General features: G+C 42.7%; 1 protein-coding gene across 17 annotated transcripts in view; it reads right to left on the bottom strand.

Annotated features, from left to right (window-relative positions):
* Macf1 (microtubule actin crosslinking factor 1) overlaps window positions 1–19,009 on the bottom strand; it is a 357,403-nt gene that overhangs the window by 58,723 nt on the left and 279,671 nt on the right. For 16 of the 17 annotated variants that reach the window (XM_048350958.1, XM_048350967.1, XM_048350964.1 and 13 more), the window contains 2 exons: window positions 585–746; window positions 228–398 (listed from right to left, as the gene is read on the bottom strand). In XM_048350958.1, coding sequence (XP_048206915.1) covers window positions 228–398; window positions 585–746 — 333 coding nt within the window. Of the gene's footprint in view, window positions 1–227; window positions 399–584; window positions 747–8,064; window positions 12,898–19,009 lie in introns of those variants that run through there. The other variant, XM_048350968.1, reaches the window with a different exon arrangement.

Here is a 19,009-nt window from a genome sequence, read left to right as displayed (position 1 = left end):
ATTGTCTCACTATGTAGCCTTTCCTGGCCTTGAACTCATTCCTCCTTCCTTACATCCTGAATGCTAGCATGTACACAGGCATGCACTACCATGTCTGGTTCAACTTCCACTTTTCAAGAGGACACATAGTAGGTAAAGATTCTCTTGACTTGCTCTTTAAAGTATAAGCAAATGTATTGTCTGTCACTCCCTATGGTTGTTTCAGTTCACTGTTGCCACATTCTCACCTTCTGTTCTTGGATCTGTGCTTTTACCACTTTGTACTCAGCAGATGGAGGTTTCTGATTGGCTATGAGCTCCTCAGTATCTGCCAACCAACTGAGCAATGGCTCCAATGCATCTTGAAACTTCCCACAATGCAACAAAGCCTCTTGTAGTTGTGCAATTCTTTGTGCAACCTGTGTCATCGAAAGGAAGCTTATTATGAGAAAAGAACTTTTAAATTACTACTGACCCCCTTTAAAACCACAGATCGCAAGCACTAAGTTTTTATTCCATTCAGGTTCTAGATAAACTTCAGAGTTAGAAATTTTAGATTCTATGCCTTCTGGTCCCAGCATACTTGTTACCTGCTTGTCACTTACCTTTTTATTCAGTGTGTTCCATCGAGCATTGATCTCATCCATGTCATGTTCTAAGCCCTGCACATCACAGTTTTTTCCTGCACTCTGAATTAATCCCTGGCCAAGTCCATTCACCTGTTGCAATTTCATCTGAAGAGGATCCACTTGTTCTTTCTGAAACATCTGAATAATTGCAAACCAAGATGTAACCTTACACAATATAATAAGTATATGAGCAAGTATTCTTGAGAGATTTACGACTTCATGAAGGATGACAAAGAATTGAAAAGAACAAAATAAGCCACTTAAATGGTAAAGAATCAAAAGAACACATGTTTTCATATTTCAATATGTCCTTCTATGGACATGTAATGAGCAAGACTTATGGCACTGCTGACATCTCTGATACAACAACTCACTTTAAAAAAAATCAGTTGCTGGGCTGGGAATATGGCCTAGTGGTAAAGTGCTCGCCTCGTATACCTGAGGCGCTGGGTTCGATTCCTCAGCACCACATATATAGAAAAAGCCGGAAGTGGTGTTGTGACTCAAGTGATAGAGTGCTAAATACCAGAAAGTAAGTGCAATATATATGAATCCAAAAAAAGAATGGCAATAAATAATGAGCATTTAAAAATACTTTCAAAATTAGTGTCAATTGATCACTGATAATCGGCAATGCACTTCTCTGACTAGGATGAATATAGCTCAGTCAAAACATTAATAGTATGCAAATGACAGCTTCATAGCTTAATTCTCTTATGGCCATTTAACTTTATTCCATTTCAGTGCCACGTGGAATCACACATAGCTAATGATCTTGAAACAGTACTTTGCTGATTACAAAGGGAAAGGGCCTAGAAATGTCCCTAACAATCTCACACATATGCTAAGATGCAGATATATAAAATAATTTTTAAAAGATACTGTGTATCATGTTCATCATGGAATTTTAGAACAGTGAACAAATGTAACAACCAACTGCCTATTTTTCTCTACTACAGTTACAACACGAACACTTCTAAAAGGAAACAGAGTCAGAAGAAAATGGTACTTTTATTATTACACTACCATTCTAAAAGTGAAGAATGAAATAAATACATGTCCTGAAGTAAAGAATTCTCTCAATTACCAGATGAAACTGGTAGAAACCAGCCTGAATATATTTCCACTCTTATTTTCTTCCATTTAAAATTTCCTCAAAATTGGTGGGAGAGGGGCTGGGGATATGGCCTAGTGGCAAGAGTGCTTGCCTCGTATACTTGAAGCCCTGGGTTCAATTCCCCAGCACCACATATACAGAAAACGGCCAGAAGTGGCGCTGTGGCTCAGGTGGCAGAGTGCTAGCCTTGAGCAAAAAGAAGCCAGGGACAGTGCTCAGGCCCTGAGTCCAAGGCCCAGGACTGGCAAAAAAAAGAAAAAAAAAAAAAAAGAAAAAAAAATTGGTGGGAGAGGTGAGTCAATTAAGGCTTGACAGAAAAGAGGTTAAAAAATAAACATAAAATAAAAGTCTAAGTTTGGGTTAGATTAATTTCAGTCTGTATGGGACCACAGACCACCACACTGGGATTATGGTTGAGTAGAGTGCTGTGGCTCATGCTTCTAATTCTAGCTATTTGGGAGGCTGAGATCTGAGGATCATGGTTCAAAGCTGACTCAGGCAGGAAAGTCCACGAGACTCTTTATTCCCAATTAACTACCAAAAAGCTGGAAATGGAGCTATGACTCAAAGTTGTAGAGCACTAGCCTTAATCAGTCAGTCCCCACCAGAAGGATCAGCATCACCCCTCCCCCCCCCCAAAAAAAAACCCGGAAAGAATGTGTATGGTTGGGTGAGTAAGCAGAGAAGGAAAGCCCCAGTAAAGATACAAAGGTAATTACCAGTGATCTTTACTTTGTACCATCACCGTCCAGCCCTACCCAGACATATCAAGATACTACCTTGAAAATTACTAATACTAGCCAAGCCACTGGTGGCGTATGCCTCTAACCCTAGCTACTCAGAAGGCTGATACCTTCAGGATGTGAGACTCAACCAGCAAGATACAAGACTGGAGGTATGGCTTAAGAGGTAGAAGGCTAAGTTCAAATCCCAGGATTCTGGCAGAAAAAAAGAAATACCCTGAAGGAAAATCTGTAGAAGGAGAAAAGGCCATGAAATTTCAAGTTGTTTTGGTGTGATAAAAATGATGACGGGAGGTGATGAACATTTGAAAGGCAAAGAACCAATGAAACATAGAAAAGGTATCAAGTCCACACAGAAGAGCCCCCTTTACCCAGTAATCAAATCTGTCTCATACTACAACTGGCAATAAAAGCCTATAACCTACTTATAGTTACTTAAGTTTAAATAAACTAAACCTTAATTAAAAATTGTAGTAGGCTGGGAATATGGTCTAGTAGTAGAATGCTTGCCTCACATACATGAAGCCCTTAGGTTCGATTCCTCAGCACCACATACCTAGAAAAAAGCCAGAAGTGGCACTGTGGCTCAAGTGGTAAAGTGCTAACCTTGAGCAAAAAAGAAGTCAGGGACAGTGCTCAGGGCCTAAGTTCAAGCCCCAGGACTGGTTAAAAATTGCATTCCTAGTCATATTTCATGTGGTCATCAGCCACATGTGGCTAGTGTCTACCATGCAGCGTAACTGAGAACATTATTACCTTAGCAGGTAATTCTATTGGATAGTGCTAAAAATGATACAGAAAATAAAATATATTTAAATTACCTAATAATCAACCTCTCTCATAATAGTGAGCTAATTCTTGTAATGTTCTGTTTATAGCTGGAGGTGTGGCTCAGTAGCAAACTGCCTGCATAGCAAGTGGCAGGCCCGAGGTACCATCAGCGAATCAAAACCCCAGTACCAACAAAAAAACCAATCCTTCTGTTTATAAGTACTTCCTATCAAAGTACTAGATATTCCTTCACTTTCCACCTCCAGACTAGATTAAGTTGACTGGGACAACAAGTATTTGTCTCAACATTTTTCGGAAGTTGAAAAACAAAGTAATGTACTTCTAAGTAAATATTCCCCACATATTTGTTTTTAATATAAGCACACAGAATATTAATGAAAGTAAATCTGAAAACACTTGTTCTCTTCTGTTAGCTCCAAAATAGAGCTCTTTTGCAAAACAGCTTGTTGCTTTTAGCTACATTAAAATTCCTATTCTTTCCCATTTCAGTTAATGAAACTGGGCTGTGCCATGTTATTTAACTAAGTAGCAATGACATTTTCCAGAGTAGTATACTTGCAGAATTATTTTAGGACTGTAAGATGAAACAGGGACATAAAATAGAAAATCTATCAAAGAATTTCTTAAAATACTTTTATCTTTGGTGATACTATATTCTCTAGTTTCAAGCTGACTTGAGTCTTTTGGCTGGCATCCTACCTCTTGAACCATACCACCATCCTGGCCTTTTGCTGGATATTTGGAGGTTGAATCTCACGGATTTTTCTGCTTGGATTGGCTTTCAAGCTCAAGCCTCTAGATCCAGCCTCTTAAGTAGCTAGGACTAGAGATGTAAGCCACCATCCCCCATTTCATTGATTTTTTTTTTTTTTTTTTTTTGGCCAGTCCTGGGGCTTGGACTCAGGGCCTGAGCACTGTCCCTACCTTCTTTTTTCTCAAGGCTAGCACTCTGCCACTTGAGCCACAGGGCCATTTCTGGCCATTTTCTATATATGTGGTGCTGAGGAATCGAACCCAGGGCTTCATGTATATGAGGCAAGCACTCTTGCCACTAGGCCATATTCCCAGCCCTCATTGATCTTTTTTTTAATGTCCTTTGTTCTTTTTTCATTTTCTTCCTCATCTCCAAGTGTTGGGAGTCTCTGGGGGTGGAGATGAGGGAAGGATGTTAGCCCTAGGCCTTCTTTCTATATCCTTCCTGAACAATCTCATCCATATCTATGACTTTATTTTTTTTTGGGGGGGGAGCAGTCTTGGGGCTTGAACACAGGGCCTGGATGCTGGTCATGAGATTTTTTTGCTCAAGGTTAGCACACTCTCACTTGAGCCACAGCTCTACTTCTGACTTTTTGATGGTTAATTGGAGATAAGAGTCTCAAGGACTTTGCTGCCTAGGCTGGCTTTGAATCACAATTCTTAGATCTTAGCCTCATGAGTAGCTAGAACTATAGACATGGACCACCCATGCCTGACTTTATGGTTTTAAATAGTAACGCCAATAAATGCTTATAATTACAAATTTCTATCTTTTTTCTTAGCTTGAAACTTTTATATCCAATTGCTCTCTTATTATTTCTATATAAATGATTCAGACCTTGAACCTAATAGTTCCAAAATACAACAGGACTCTCTGTTTCTTACCCCTAAAATTTCTTCTCCTTCAATCAACAATTTACTAAATATCTATTCAGCTTACAAAACCAGTATATGTAAGTTATCCTTGATAATTTTCTGTTTCAACCCCAACACAAAAGCCATTATCAAGTCTTGTTCTACTTCCTAAATACTTTTTATTCCATCTGTTGTCTTCAAATCCACTGCTATCTTTCTTCTTAATTCTAAATTTTTTCATAGTTTGTGAGAAAGATAGTTTTTTGCTTAAATGTCTGTCTCCCCTTATTAAGTTCCATCAAGGCAGGAACCATACCAATTGTATTCACTGCAGGAGGCCAGGATTTGGCAGAGTAGGCACTCAGTATTTATCTGATGAATGAATGACTGCATAGAAATGGTGTTAAGGAAGGCAAATCAAACCATGAAACTTCTGTGGATCAGCTAGGCATTCAAACATTGAACTGGTCAGGTGTTGGTGGCTTATATCTGTAATGCTAGCTACTCAGGAGGCTGATATCTGAGTATCACAGTTCAAAGCCAGCCCAGGCAGGAAAGTTTGTGAGCCTCTTATTTCCAATTAACCACCAAAATTAAGGCCAAAAGTGTAGTTGCGGCAAAAGTGGAAGAACATTAGCCATGAGCACAAAAACTGAGGGACAGTGTACAGGCCCTGAGTTTAAAAAAAAAAAAAAAGCCAATCAAAGATAGAACTGATGGTGTGGTTCTCTTTAATTTTTGCTTAAAATTACTCCACTGGTAAAACTTAATCTTATAAAACCCCTATACTGTGCACAAAACCCTTTTTTCACCCCTTCCTTTCAACTAGTGATTTGGAATCTCTAAGTGGGTGTAAATAACCACAGATTGCTCTTAGTGGGCTCAGATCCCACTACAGAAATAGCAAACTAGCTTTGGCAATTTGCTGCCAAACTGTTACTGGCTATTTGGAAAGTTTATGTTAATCAGGCTGTAAGAATGGCTCAAGTGGTACAGCACCAGACTAGCAAGTGTGAGTCTGAGGTCAAACTCTACTACTACCAAAGAAGGATACGTACGTACATACGTACGTACACACACACACACACACACACACACACACACACACACACACACACATTTGTGCAGGCAAAAACAGCTGGGAGATATTCTGATGCTGGCCAAACAATTCCATGAGACAACTGAGCCTATTTCTGATTTCTTATCTGTCACAGTGAAAAAGCTTGCCAACTTAGGACCTGTTGACACTCAGATTGCCAAAATTCAGCAGCAGATCATTTGACACAAGGTAGAAGGAAATTGCAGTCAACAAAGCACAGAAGTGGAGGTAGAAATCCTATAAATTAAAAAAAAAACTGCCTTCTGAAGCATTCTGGAAGGTATGTTTTATGGAGATTGTTTATTGTGCAGATCCTGGTGCCTGGGTGCTGTCCCTGAGGTTTTTTGCTCAAGGCTAGTACTTTCCTAATTGAGCCATAGCTCTACTTCCAGCTTTTTTTTTTTTTTTTGGCCAGTCCTGGGCCTTGGACTCAGGGCCTGAGCACTGTCCCTGGCTTCTTCCCGCTCAAGGCTAGCACTCGGCCACTTGAGCCACAGCGCCGCTTCTGGCCGTTTTCTGTATATGTGGTGCTGGGGAATCGAACCTAGGGCCTCGTGTATCCGAGGCAGGCACTCTTGCCACTAGGCTATATCCCCAGCCCTCTACTTCCAGCTTTTTGATGGTTAACTGACAATGGTAATCTCATGGACTTTCTGCCCAGACTGGCAGATCCTCAGGTCTTCTGAGGATCTGTCTTCTGAGTAGCTAGGATTACAAGTGTGACCCACCTCCATTTTTAATTGGCATTCTAGTAGTCTAAAGCTGTCCTGAAGGGTTCTGCAATAAGGTAGGTAACTTACTTTTTTTTTTTTTTTGTAATGTCCACTGATGTTATTATAGAATGTACAAGTGATGTTGACAGTCATCCATTCAGTCAACAGTGAACGTCTACCATGTTTTGGGGTCTTTTGAATAAAGTAAGCCCTAACAACTCTCAGTTATCTTTAACTGCATCAGACTCAACCTCTGAACCCTTTACTCTTTACCAGTGATCCAAATGACACTTGGCAGCAGAAAGTAGCTGATTTCAAATTCCTTTGACTAGGAGGGCTCGTTGATGTCACACACCATTTTCAACTGTTTCCTAACAGATTTTGTCATCTAACGTTTAGAATCTTAGAACTAAATGCCAGATGTAATTATACATTTGTAATCCCAGCACTCAGGAGGCTAAGGCAGAAGGATCTCAGAGTTAAAGACCAGTGTGGGCTACAGAGTGAGTTCCAGGTAAAAGCTAGACCCTGTGGCAAAAACAAAAAATCTTAGGAGTGAAAATAGATCCAGGAGGATCTTCTATTTTTATAGACTCTAAAAAATAAGAGCTCCAGGGAAAGAAAATGACTTAAGGACACAAAGACAATTTTACAAGATGATTAAAGTATCTCTTAGTTTTTCATAAGTATTATGCCTCCAGCTTTAAGAAACATACCCATTTGCCTTTAAAAAGCTCTTACTCATGCATCTTTGTACTGCTTTCACCCAAACTGCTTTGGTGAATTCTAGCTAACTAACGTATCTATTTTAAGGGAAATGGAAGAATGTAGCCAGTGATTGAAACCTTACACACCTAATGCTTTAAATGCACTGTCATTTTATCCTTACAATCCTCATACCTTATCAAAAGAGGAAATTGAAGACTCAGAATATCTAACTAATTTTCCCTAAGTGGTTAAATAGTAATCCAGGTCTCACTCAAAGCTCACATTTTGGCCTCTGCCTAACTACTGATATCACCAATGAGTACTCATGTTTCCTGATTAAGGAAAGAACTACCCATGTATTACAAAGGCAGAATCACACTTTGCTGCCAATAATCTTTTTAAAAATGTAAATCTACAACTTTTTACATCACAGTTGCCACTGTTGTTTATCTGAATAAAAAATGGTGTATGAATCAGAGCTTTTCACCAGACAAAATTAAGACACATTTCCCCCTAAACTCAATAGGAAAATAAAGAAATTATAAGCCCAGGGCGCAAAATGAACAAAAGAGAGGACTAGGTATGTCATTTCTCATTAACACCAAGTTAGAGAACTTGTAAATCTCACTTTACTCTTTAGATCCTTCCTGGCAGCAAAATGAGCAACAATTACCTCATTTGAATTTAATCCATCAGTTGCAGCCAAAGGAACTTTCTCATGTAGAGCTGTGCCAGTCACTTCTTTTATTCCAAATGTTGAAGAATCAAGGTCCTCCTTGATCCACATTTCAGTGAGGGAAGCCTCCTCAAGAAAAGAGGCTTCTTCTTCTGAGAAAGGCACTGAATCAGTGTGGGCAGTACCTCCCTGGAAGGGTCCACCAGTGGTGAAAACCTCCTCCATAGCAGGCACTGCAGCAGCTGGGATAGCAGGTCCTTCTGGGGTAAATACACTAACAGCGGGGGTATTAGGCTTTGTGGGGGTAGGTTCTGCAGAAGCTGGGGTTGCAGAGTCCTCTGCAGTAGACTCTGTAAATGTAGTATCAGGCTCTTCTGGGGAGGGTACTGCAGCAGCTAAGGCATTAGGCTTCTCTGGGGTAGAAGGCCCTGCAAGAGTTAGGGCAGCAGGCTTCTCTGGGGTGGTGGGCACTGCAGTATTTGGGGCAACAAGCTCCTCTGGGGTGGTGGGCACTGCAGTATTTGGGGCAACAAGCTCCTCTGGGGTGGTGGGCCCTGCAAGAGCTGGCAGTGTAGTTTCCTCTGCAGCAGTTGATGCTGAAGGATCTGGTTCAGACACTGTAGCAACTGGAGAGTTGGGATCCTGTGAGGTGGGCCCTGAAGCAGCTGGAGTGCCAAGCCCTTCTGGTGTGTCATCCTCCTCTGTGGTGAGTACAGTAGCAGTTGGAGTAGTCCTCTCTAGGGAAGACTCTGCAACAGCTGACACATCCTCCTCTGTGATGGCTGCTGCAGCAGCTAGAGCAGTCTTCACTAGAGAGGGTACTACAGCAGTACCCTCAGGAGCAGGCACTGCAATAGTTAGGGTGGCAGTTCTCTCTGAGGCTAGTATTGGAGCAGCTGTGACATCTTCTTCTAAGGTGACCATGACAGCCGCTGGGATATATGAATCTATGGTGGCCACTGAGGCAACTGGGATGTCCTCCTCTGAGGTCTCTATAGAAGCAGCTGAGACATCAGGCCCCTCTGAGGCAGACACTGCAACAACTGAGATGTCTTCTGGGGTGGGTACTGTAGCTATCTGGGAAGGTATCTGTTGGTTGGATGTCCATTCTTCTAAAACTGGATCAGTATTACTAGCTTTGACAACTTGTTCCTCTGGAGAGATATTCAGGCATGAATCTGAACCTTGTATTTCCATCTTCTCTCCCTGTGATGATGCCAGGTCTAGCTCAGGCTTATCAAAATTCATGGTTTCCACTCCATCTCTGCTATGTGTCAGTTCTCCAGTAAGCAAGTGTAAACTCAGAACTTCTAACTCTGAAGATTTTCTCTGGAGATCCTGGAAGACCTGCTCTGGGAAGTCTCCACTCCCCAAAAGCTTAGCCTGATAATCCAGCTCTTCTGCCTCACTATCCTCATCACAAACGTTTTCCATGGACAATATGCATGAGTCCATATTTCCCAAGCACATCACATTGTTATTTTCTTGATCAATAGCTTCTTTCTCACTTTTCAAATGCATCTCATCTGTTAATAAACTAGAATCAGATGACAACACCTCTACTTCAGGTCCTGAGGTAACATCTCTTAGGTCAGATTTAAATGCAAAACTAAGGGAGATCCTCTCAATATTCTCTACCACATTCCCCTCAGTTTGAATGTAGTCTACTTGGGACAAGTTGCCATTTTCTTTGGCTTCCTCAGAAGCAAAAAAGACTGATAATTTTTCTTCACAAGAAGTGTTATGATCAGAGTTCAGAAATCCTACTGTGTCTAGCTCGCCCAGTGATTCCAGATCACCTGGAGACTCATCTTTCCCTACAATCTCAAGGTTAAAAGGCACTTTTTCACAGTCCTTGCAAATGTCCCTCATATCAGGATAGGCAGTAAATACCACAGCATTAGGTACCTGGGAAGAATCCAGGGTATTAATATATTCACAACCCAATCCAGTATCATGGTCCTTTACATTTACATTTAAAAGGTCTATGTTCTGTTCCTTATCTAAGGCAGCCCCTGAAAAATGACTGATTACAAGTGAATTTTCTGCATTCTGGGATAGGGCCGGCCCTTCAGAAGAGGCTCCACTCTGTAGTTCATCTGAAGGAGTTACTCCTTCTTCACATAAACACTCCTTTTCAAGTTCAAGAAACATCTGTACTGAATCTGTGTCAGAGAGCTGCTCTGTATCAACAGGACATTCTAATTCTAAAACAAGATCTTTTAGCTCCTGAGCAGTTCTGGTTTTCATCTCATCAATTGTACCCTCACCTGCGAAAACACAACTGCAATCCAGGGGTGTATCCTTGGGAAAAGAAGCGAGTTGTTGTTCTCCAGCTGGCTGTGAGTCTTCAGAGCAACAAATCTGATCAATAGCTACAGGGTCAAAAGTCTCCAAGACAGCAGCTAAGCAATCAGCTCTGGCCTCCACCACTGCTATTGTGTTTGCTGGTTCCCTTTCTTCAAAAATATCTGTCAGGCTGTTCTTCTCATCTGCCATTAGAAGAGTCTTTGCTCCTGTCTCTGTCAGTTTCTCTTCCTCCCATTCCTCCTCAGCCTCCATCATGATCCACCGCTCATCCTCCTCAAACTTTAGTTCAGACTCTGTTTTCTCTCTCAGGCTGGGAGTTATGAGAATAGGTAATGTTGGATCTAACAGCTCTTCACTCAGGCAAGGAGAAAGGGGTGGCATTTCCACAGTGCAGACTGGATCCCCAAGCGGGTGCAGCTTATCACTGAAACCTCCCTTAGCAGAACTTTTCACAGCCCTGGGCCAGGTTGCACTTGAGAATCTGTATTCCTGAATTACATCTGTGCTACCACTTGCCGATGCAGCTTCTGATACCAGAGGTTGGAATTCATGTGGAGAGCTCTCACTGTGCTGCTGGAATCTGAAGTCCTGACAGTCTCCACTTAAGTTTTTCACATCCAGCACTTCTGGAAGAGCTATGGATTTGGACACATGTTCCAAAGTTACTGACTCTGACTGAGGCTCCCTGTGGCCCAAATGACCAGAGCTTTCTGTCAATGCAGAGTTGGATTCCTTCTTCTCCTGCAATGAAGGATTTGAAGCACCAGCTTCTGAAACTTCACTGAGGGAAGCTTCCATCCTTTCTGCAAATTCTGGGAAATTAGGTGGCATAAAGGCCTTCCATGATCTCCGGTTAACATTGTCTTTGCGTTCTGCATTTGGCCGCCTTCTGGGTGGCACAGGTGCTGACTTTTGCACATCATTGCTTAGTTTTAAGGCATCAAATATTATTCTCTCATCCAGCTTTTTGCCTTCTGGTGCTCTAGATTCAAAAACATTCGATGCTGCTCCTAATGTACCATTGCTGGATATGGTACTTCCTTCCATCTTTTCCATGGTACTTTTTGAAGTCTGATTAAGCTTTGACCCCTGATCAATCTGTTCATTTATCCTCATTGTATCATATATAGACCGCTGTGGAACATAGCAGTCCTCTATATAGCCATCCTCATCCTCCCCCTTCCCCAGGCAGGTAGGGTTCCGCCTTAAACAGTCTGGCCTGCTCAATGGTTTACCCATACTGGTTCAGTCAAGATGAACCTTCACTCTTGTCAAAAGTTGTTCGACAGGTTTCCTCAAAATGCATTCTACACGAATTGTAAGTCCTTTCACATGTTTATTCTTCAAACCACCAATTGCATCTGCTCCCCAGAAAGACCTGGGAGTTATACTTTAAAATCATTCTGAGAGAAGCTCTAAGACAAACAGTTTTCTCCTCACAGGCTAGCAGCTTCATAGTTACAGACAGATAAACAGTATGATTTAATCAACAAGCATAAAATAGTTCCTTGTATGGCTTCTGGTGTGTTCTTTTAAATTTTTATTTAAGGAGCACTGCTCTTTCACATTCAGTCAGCAAAAAGTATTTGATTCTGACAAGTCTTATTCAGTATCTAGTTCCATTCACTTTTCACCAAAACAGAGTTGGGAGCAGTGAATGTACACCTTGTCCTTTAATAACAATGCCACAGCCTCTAGTCTTCAAGTATGGCCCAAGCTAAGAATTCCTTTCATTTATCCTCTATTCCAGTTCTGGAGAGTCCAGCTGGTCTGAATTAAGACATTCGTCTTCCCTAGTTGGGGTGTTTGCATTTGAACTGGGCCGGTCGGCGGATATTCCTGCAACTTTAAACACAGGAAGTCCTTCGTTCCAGGCCAGTTTGGGGTTTCCTGTCTCCAAAACATCATGGCATTGTTGCGGCTTCCAGGCCAACCCTACGCTGTGGCAGCAAAACAAGGCGCGTGGAGAGCCCCGCGCCGGGCCTTTTGGAAGCCGATGAGCTGCAGCTGCGGACAAGGGGCCGCCGAGGGGCTTGCTCAGCACCACCCGTTCCTCCCGAGCCTGCCGCGCGCCCAAGGGCCAGGGTCACCTCACCGCAGGCGGGCAGGTGGCTTCGGATCGCGCCGGCCTCTGGTTCCGCGCTCAGGAAGTTAGTTTGTCCCTCTGGCAGCTGGGTCCCAAGTGCTGTGGGCGCCGCCTCCCCCGCCGCCGCCGCCAGTCCCCCGCCCGTAGCCTCGGTGCCGTGGGCTGCATGACAAGCAGCCGCCTCTATTCTCCACCGCGCTGCGGCCCGCGGCCCCGTCGTCCTCCCTGTCCGCAGCTGTCACGGCATGCAAACTTCTGGCTGGGAACAAAAGGCTCCGCTCTGTCCGGGCGGGGGACGAGCCGCCTGCTTAGCGCGGCGAGGCCCTCTCGCTCGCTGCTCGCTGGAAGTGCTTGGCTGGCGGGCGGCTCTCCTCCGGCTCCCGCTCCGCCGCCGCCGCGCTGCCCCGCCCGGGCAGGCCCCCCCCCTCGAAGCTGGGGAGCTCGCCTCGCCAGAGCCCGGGGAGGAGGCGGGGGCGGGGCTCAGGGGGGCGGGCCCGGGAAAGAGGCGACCCCGGAGGGGCGGCGGACAGGATTGGAGGCCGAGGCGCCGAGGGAGGGGCTACGACCAGGTTCGGAATGAGGCATCTTGGGCGCCAACCGCAAGGCTCGGAAGCCCACGCCCGACGCGCCCCGGGGCCGTAGGGGAAGCCCCGCCCCCTGGGAGGGCGCGCGGCACCAACCGGAGCCTCCGCAGGCCGCACAAATCCCCTGACAAAGGGAGGCCCGCCCCCTTCCGCTGGCCCGGCCTCCTCTCAACCCCGTTCGTGCGTCGGCTCCTAGCCCAGCCCAAGGGCGAACGAACCCAAAAGGGGCGCCTCTGCCTCCCCGCTGCCAGCTGGTTCTGGCGAGGGCCACGCGGGGCCCCCATCTGCCAGCAGGGTAGCGCAGTGTGGGCGGGTCGCCGGCAAGATTCTAGGCTCCCACTCGGCCGCCAAAGGTTTTCCCTGGTCCCTCCACTGTCACCTTGTGCACGCCTGATGCCAGAGGAAGAACGCTCCACCGTTAAACCCAGAACTTCGCTGGTGTCCCAAGGAAGTCTGTCATGCCAAGAGATCAAGTTATCGAGTAAACTCTAGGCAGGCTACCGGTCTTCCCCTTGTCAAGCTGATCAGCTCTTACATCCACCTGAATGAACTTCTCCACTTGGACCTTAGCGGTGTCAATCGACAAGGGGGCGCAGTACCCCGCGCTCCAGACACCTGGGGTCCTTTATTGCTACGCAGAAACCAGAATCTGCTTAGAACTAAGAGGAAAAGCATGGGTCTGTATTTCAAACCCCTGAAAAGACAATATTACAGAAACATGTTCCACAATCACAACCTTTTGGGTTTTAGAAATGCTACCTTCAGTTACACAAAGCAAGTACAAAGGGCAATCCAGGAAGCTGTTCACCAGAGGCAGCTGCATCTCAGAGATGCCTTTGTGATGACGGTCACTCTTCAGTTTTATGAAGGAAAAAAGAAAGTCTATTAAACTGTCGGAATCGCTGTTGGATCGTATGTCAACACGGATTATAAAACTTATGGAAAAGTTATTCCTACCCCTGACACAAACAGTAAATGAAGCCAATAGTAGTTGGTGATGTCGATCTGGCAGTGAAACCCTAAGCTGAGCCTTGGGCTTGCTTGGGCCAGAGTGATCTTTGACAAGAATGGGTTGAAGCTAGTGAGCGGAATTAACACACTTTCTCTGGCAAAAGGAATGATCAGTTCTCATCGCTGATCTGCTGATCAAATTCTACCCACTCAGATACAAAAGACTCCTCTCATCTATAAACTGAGAGTACAGAGAGTCAGACTAGATTGTGTTTCCACAGCGTTTTTACTTTTAATATTCTTTAGTTCTAAAAATTTTAAGGAGTAGCTCAGGATCCTGTGAAATACTGGTCTATACTTCAAGACAGTAGGAATCTTAACCAATGAACACACAGTAGGAAGAAACAAGAATACTTGACCTAAGAAATAAAGCTCCAGGAGATGTGATCAACATGAAGTATCTGGGGAGATGGTACGTGGGAGGAAAAAAATTGTTCTAAATGTCTCCTTAGGCTGGCATACTAAAATTCAGGGCAGATTTCAAACCAACAAAGAACTTTCTGGCAGCTATTCAAAGAAAAGCGTGTCCCTTATTTAGGGTGACTTTTCTGACCCCACAGGTATTTGAGGAGAAATTCAAGCAAGAAATTTGGAGATATATATTCACAAATTTCTCTAGTTTGTTCAGGATGTTTTAAAGCCCATCCTAACTCTGTGACCCTAAGAATTGATCAATTTACAGAGCTGGAACTTAACAGTTGGATAAATCTATGTTTAAATTTTAATTTTAATTGGTCAGTACAGTTGGAAAAACCCAATGAAGACAAGATCCATTTCACTTGCTTATCGCTAGCCAAATACGTTTACTTAAGTGTTCAGATACCGTAAGAGACTGTTTAGCATGCCAAGGGCCCTCTGGTTGGAAGAATCTGAGGAATTCTGGCTCTGGACTAAGTGTGGGTGGTTATTCTGTTATAAAGAATGATTTGATGTGTAATCACAACCTTCATGGCTAGAAATTCCTTTCCTGCTTCCTCACCAAGTCAGGTGCCAATCACTTTAGTCTTTTTCTTAATTAACCACCCCATCTTATCCAAATTATTCTACCCATCTCATCTAGTACTTCAGTAAAATAGATCACTCCAGCAACTTTGATGTTCAGATTCAAATTACTTTTCATCTTTAGTCATACTCTTAATTAAGGTGTTAGAAACTCCTGATAAGTTGAAACATGGCCAACCTATAAAAAGACATTACATAGCCGGGCGCTAATGGCTCATGCCTATAATCCTAGCTACACAGAAGGCTAAGATCTGAGGATCTCAGTTCAAAGCCAGCCCAGGCCAGAAAGTTTGTGAGACTCTTATCTCTAATTAACCACAAAAAAAGAGCCAGAAGTAGAGCTGTGGCTTCAGTGGTAGAGTGTTAGCTTTGTTAAAAAAAAAACAAACAAAAAACAACAACTCAGTAACATCACCCAGGCTCTGAGTTCAAGCCCCAGGACAGTACATTACAACAAACAACCTTCTGAGTGTTTTGCTCTCTCCCCCTCATTACTATTTATTTTTTAAAGAAAGCATAAGGTCTCTTTCCTCTTTCTTTTTATCAGTTCATGAGTTTCTCTTTAGTTTTGGTATGTGGAACTCTGCCAATAGCCATCTCAGTGACTGAAATAAATACCTGATACAACTTTCAGCCTCTTGGTACTCTGATAGCTAAAACAAAATAAGCATCTGTGAATTTCACATGCTATGTGTAAAGTTTTTTTTTTTGTTTATTTTAAAGAGAAGCTTCCTTAAAAAGAGTTCCAGAGTACCTCTTGAGATACTTTCTCTACCCCTGAAACCACAAATGTATGTGCTCAAGCCACATTCCAAATTAGTTTCCAGTTAGTGGATTATAGAGCTCAAAGAATTCCATACTTATTTTGAAATTCCTAAGAACAGGATCTGGTGTCAGATTTTCCTTCAGTGAACCTAGAAGAAAGAACAATCCTGGCTCTTTTAGCTCCTTCCTGCTGTCTTCTTAATTAAAGGCAGCTGGGTGGAGTCTCCTCACACTTTAACACAGCTCCCCTTTCCAAGTTGTGGACTTGGCACTTTGCCTTTGTCTGCTTCAGATCTGAACTGCCAGCCCAGTAGAACAGTCTACGATTCTACATCCACTCTTTAGGTTCTAAAAGGCCTTTTTATCTACCTTGATGGGAACGCTCTCTTGAAATAGAAGAGGACATAGGATATGGGTTGGATCTTGCTCATTTTAGATCTACAGAATGTCTTTCATCTTAGGATATCGAGATTTTACATGCTTTATTTACAAGTGGAAACTCCACAGTATTAGCCTGTACCTGTTAGGCATCAGTCAATACCATCCTCTTGTGCTCTCATTATTATAAAGTTGGCTACAGAGTGCTTCAAAAAGTAACACAACATGGTGTAGAGTTTGTTTTAAATGGGAAACTAAGGATTTCAAAGCTATTTGAGCACTTATGCATTTTTGAACCCAAGAGAAAACTTTCCACACACTCTGCAGGAACTCCCATGACCTCTGCAAGCCCTTTCCTGTTTCTAGACATCTGGTGATGACAAAAGCATTTTTTTTTTTTTTTGCAAATTAGAAAAAAAGAATCTGACAGAAAGCAGGGAGAATCAGGAAAGACTCCTAGAGGGATTCACAGTTACATATTAGGATATAGATATGCAGAGACGGTGAAGACAAGTATTTCCAAATGAAGAACTAGAGACAGGAAACCAACATTTTTAAACAAGCAAATTCTAATTCAGAATGACCGAAGAAGAATGTGTGGCAGGGTGAAGTAAGAGGTTAGAACTGCAAGTAAGCTCAAGACTAGTTCAGCAGGGCTTGTGAATGCCAGGCCATGGAATTTGCCCTTTATTCGGAGAAATAGTACTACCTTAAGATTTAGTTACTTGAAATTTATGGAGGAATATTATAAACTGAATGTTGTGTGGAAAGTTTCTTAAGTATATGAAACTCATTCAACTGCCAAATTATTGGCCAGGCACTGGTGGCTCATGCCTATAGTCCTAGCTACTTAGGAGGCTGAGATGTGAGGTTTTCAGCTTGAAGTCAGCATGGGCAGATAAATCTGTGAGACTGGTATCTCCAGTTAACCACCAAAAAGCTGGAAATGGAGCTGTGGCTCAAAGTGGTAGAGCAAAGAGCTCAGGGAGAGCGCCCAGGCCCAGAGTTTAAGTCTCATGACTGACAAAATAAAATAAAGACTTAGAGAAGGAGTATTTGAAACCTGTCTCTTGCATTTTGTTAATCAAGCAATAATAATAATAATAATTATTATTATTATTTGCCAGTCCTGGGGCTTGAACTCAGGGCCTGAGCACTGTCCCTGGCTTCTTTTTGCTCAAGGCTAGCACTCTGCCACTTGAGCCACAGCGCCACTCCTGGCTGCTTTCTGCATATGTGGTGCTGGGGAATTAACCCAGGGCTTCATGTATAGGAGGCAAGCACTCTTTGCCACTAGGCCATATCCCTAGCCCAAGCAATTATTTTTTCATGTGGAAAAAAAGTGTTTGTTTGAAACCAATTTCACAAAACACAGATAATTTTGAAAACTAGAAGGCTGTCCAGTGAGCAAAAGTGGTATAAGGAAGTAAGAAGATCATTTAACAAATAATTTTATTCCCACCTCTGTATTTATACCACTGGATATCTTGAAAAATGAAATTCTAAGGTCTTTAGTCATAGTTCTAGGCGTATGGCTTGATTTACCAATATATAACTTTAAAAGTACAAGCTCAAATGCTTATCCAAGAAAAATGCGAAATTCTTTTTTAAGTGTGTGTGTGTGTGTGTGTGTGTGTGTGTGTATACGTGTGTATATGCAGATACTACAGCTTGAATTCAGGGCCTGGGTGCTAAATCTGAATTAGTTGCTTTTTTTTGTTTTTGTTTTTTGGTGGTTAATTGGAGATAAGAGTTTCACAGACTTTCCTGCCCTGGCTGGCTGTGAACTACAATCCTCAGATCTCAGCCTCCTGAGGAACTAGGATTCTAGATGTGAGCCACTGATACCCAGATTTTTGCTTTTTTGGTGTTTTTTTATTTTTATTTTTTGCCGGTCTTGGGGCTCAAACTCTGGGCCTGGGTGCTGTTGCTGAGCTCCTTTTTGTTCAAGACTAGTGTTCTACCACTTGAGCCACAGTGCCACTTCTGGCTTTTTCTGTGATTAATTGGAATTAAGAGTCTCACAGACTTTCCTTCCCAGGCTGGCTTTGAACTGAAATCCTCAGATCTCAGCCTCTTGAGTAGCTAGGATGACAGATCTGAGCCACTGGTACCCAGTTGACCCAGGTCTTTTAAGGTATTTTATGGAGTATTTTTTCCCAACTCTATGCTAGTATTTTATCTCTTGATTGTTGTTTTAAAGTTTGATTATCACCCATTTAAGCTCTTAAGATCAAATTGTCTTTAACTTTCTAAGAAGAAAAGATATGCATCTTAAGTTTTTCAATACTACATCTTTGGCTCTCTTTCCGAAAAAGAAAACAAAACAAAACAAACAAACAAAAAAAAAACCCGATAGTTTAAATTTAATTACTCCCAAGTTTTTCAATTACTTTTTTTTTTTTTTTGCCAGTCCTGGGGCTTGGACTCAGGGCCTGAGCACTATCTCTGGCTTCTTTTTGCTCAAGGATAGCACTCTGCCACTTGAGCCACAGTACCACTTCTGGCCGTTTTCTATATATGTGGTGCTGGGGAATCGAACCCAGGGCTTCATGTATACAAGGCAAGCACTCTACCACTAGGCCATATTCCCAGCCTCTATTCCCAAGTTTTTAATGTACAAAATTCTAGTTGTGCTTTTTTAGAAATATAATTTTGTTATCATTAAGGTGTTATAAAGAGGGGTTACTATTGCACAAGTCAGTTAATGAGTATATCTCTTTTGAAACATGCAGAAGTCTAGCTGTGCTAACTGTGCTCTTCAAAGTAAATAAGAGAAATAAAAATATGGCCCTATTCCAACAAT

Source organism: Perognathus longimembris, chromosome 7 (genome assembly GCF_023159225.1).
Source record: "Perognathus longimembris pacificus isolate PPM17 chromosome 7, ASM2315922v1, whole genome shotgun sequence".
In the NCBI taxonomy this organism is placed as follows: domain Eukaryota; kingdom Metazoa; phylum Chordata; class Mammalia; order Rodentia; family Heteromyidae; genus Perognathus; species Perognathus longimembris.
This window is presented reverse-complemented; position numbering and strand designations above follow the sequence as displayed.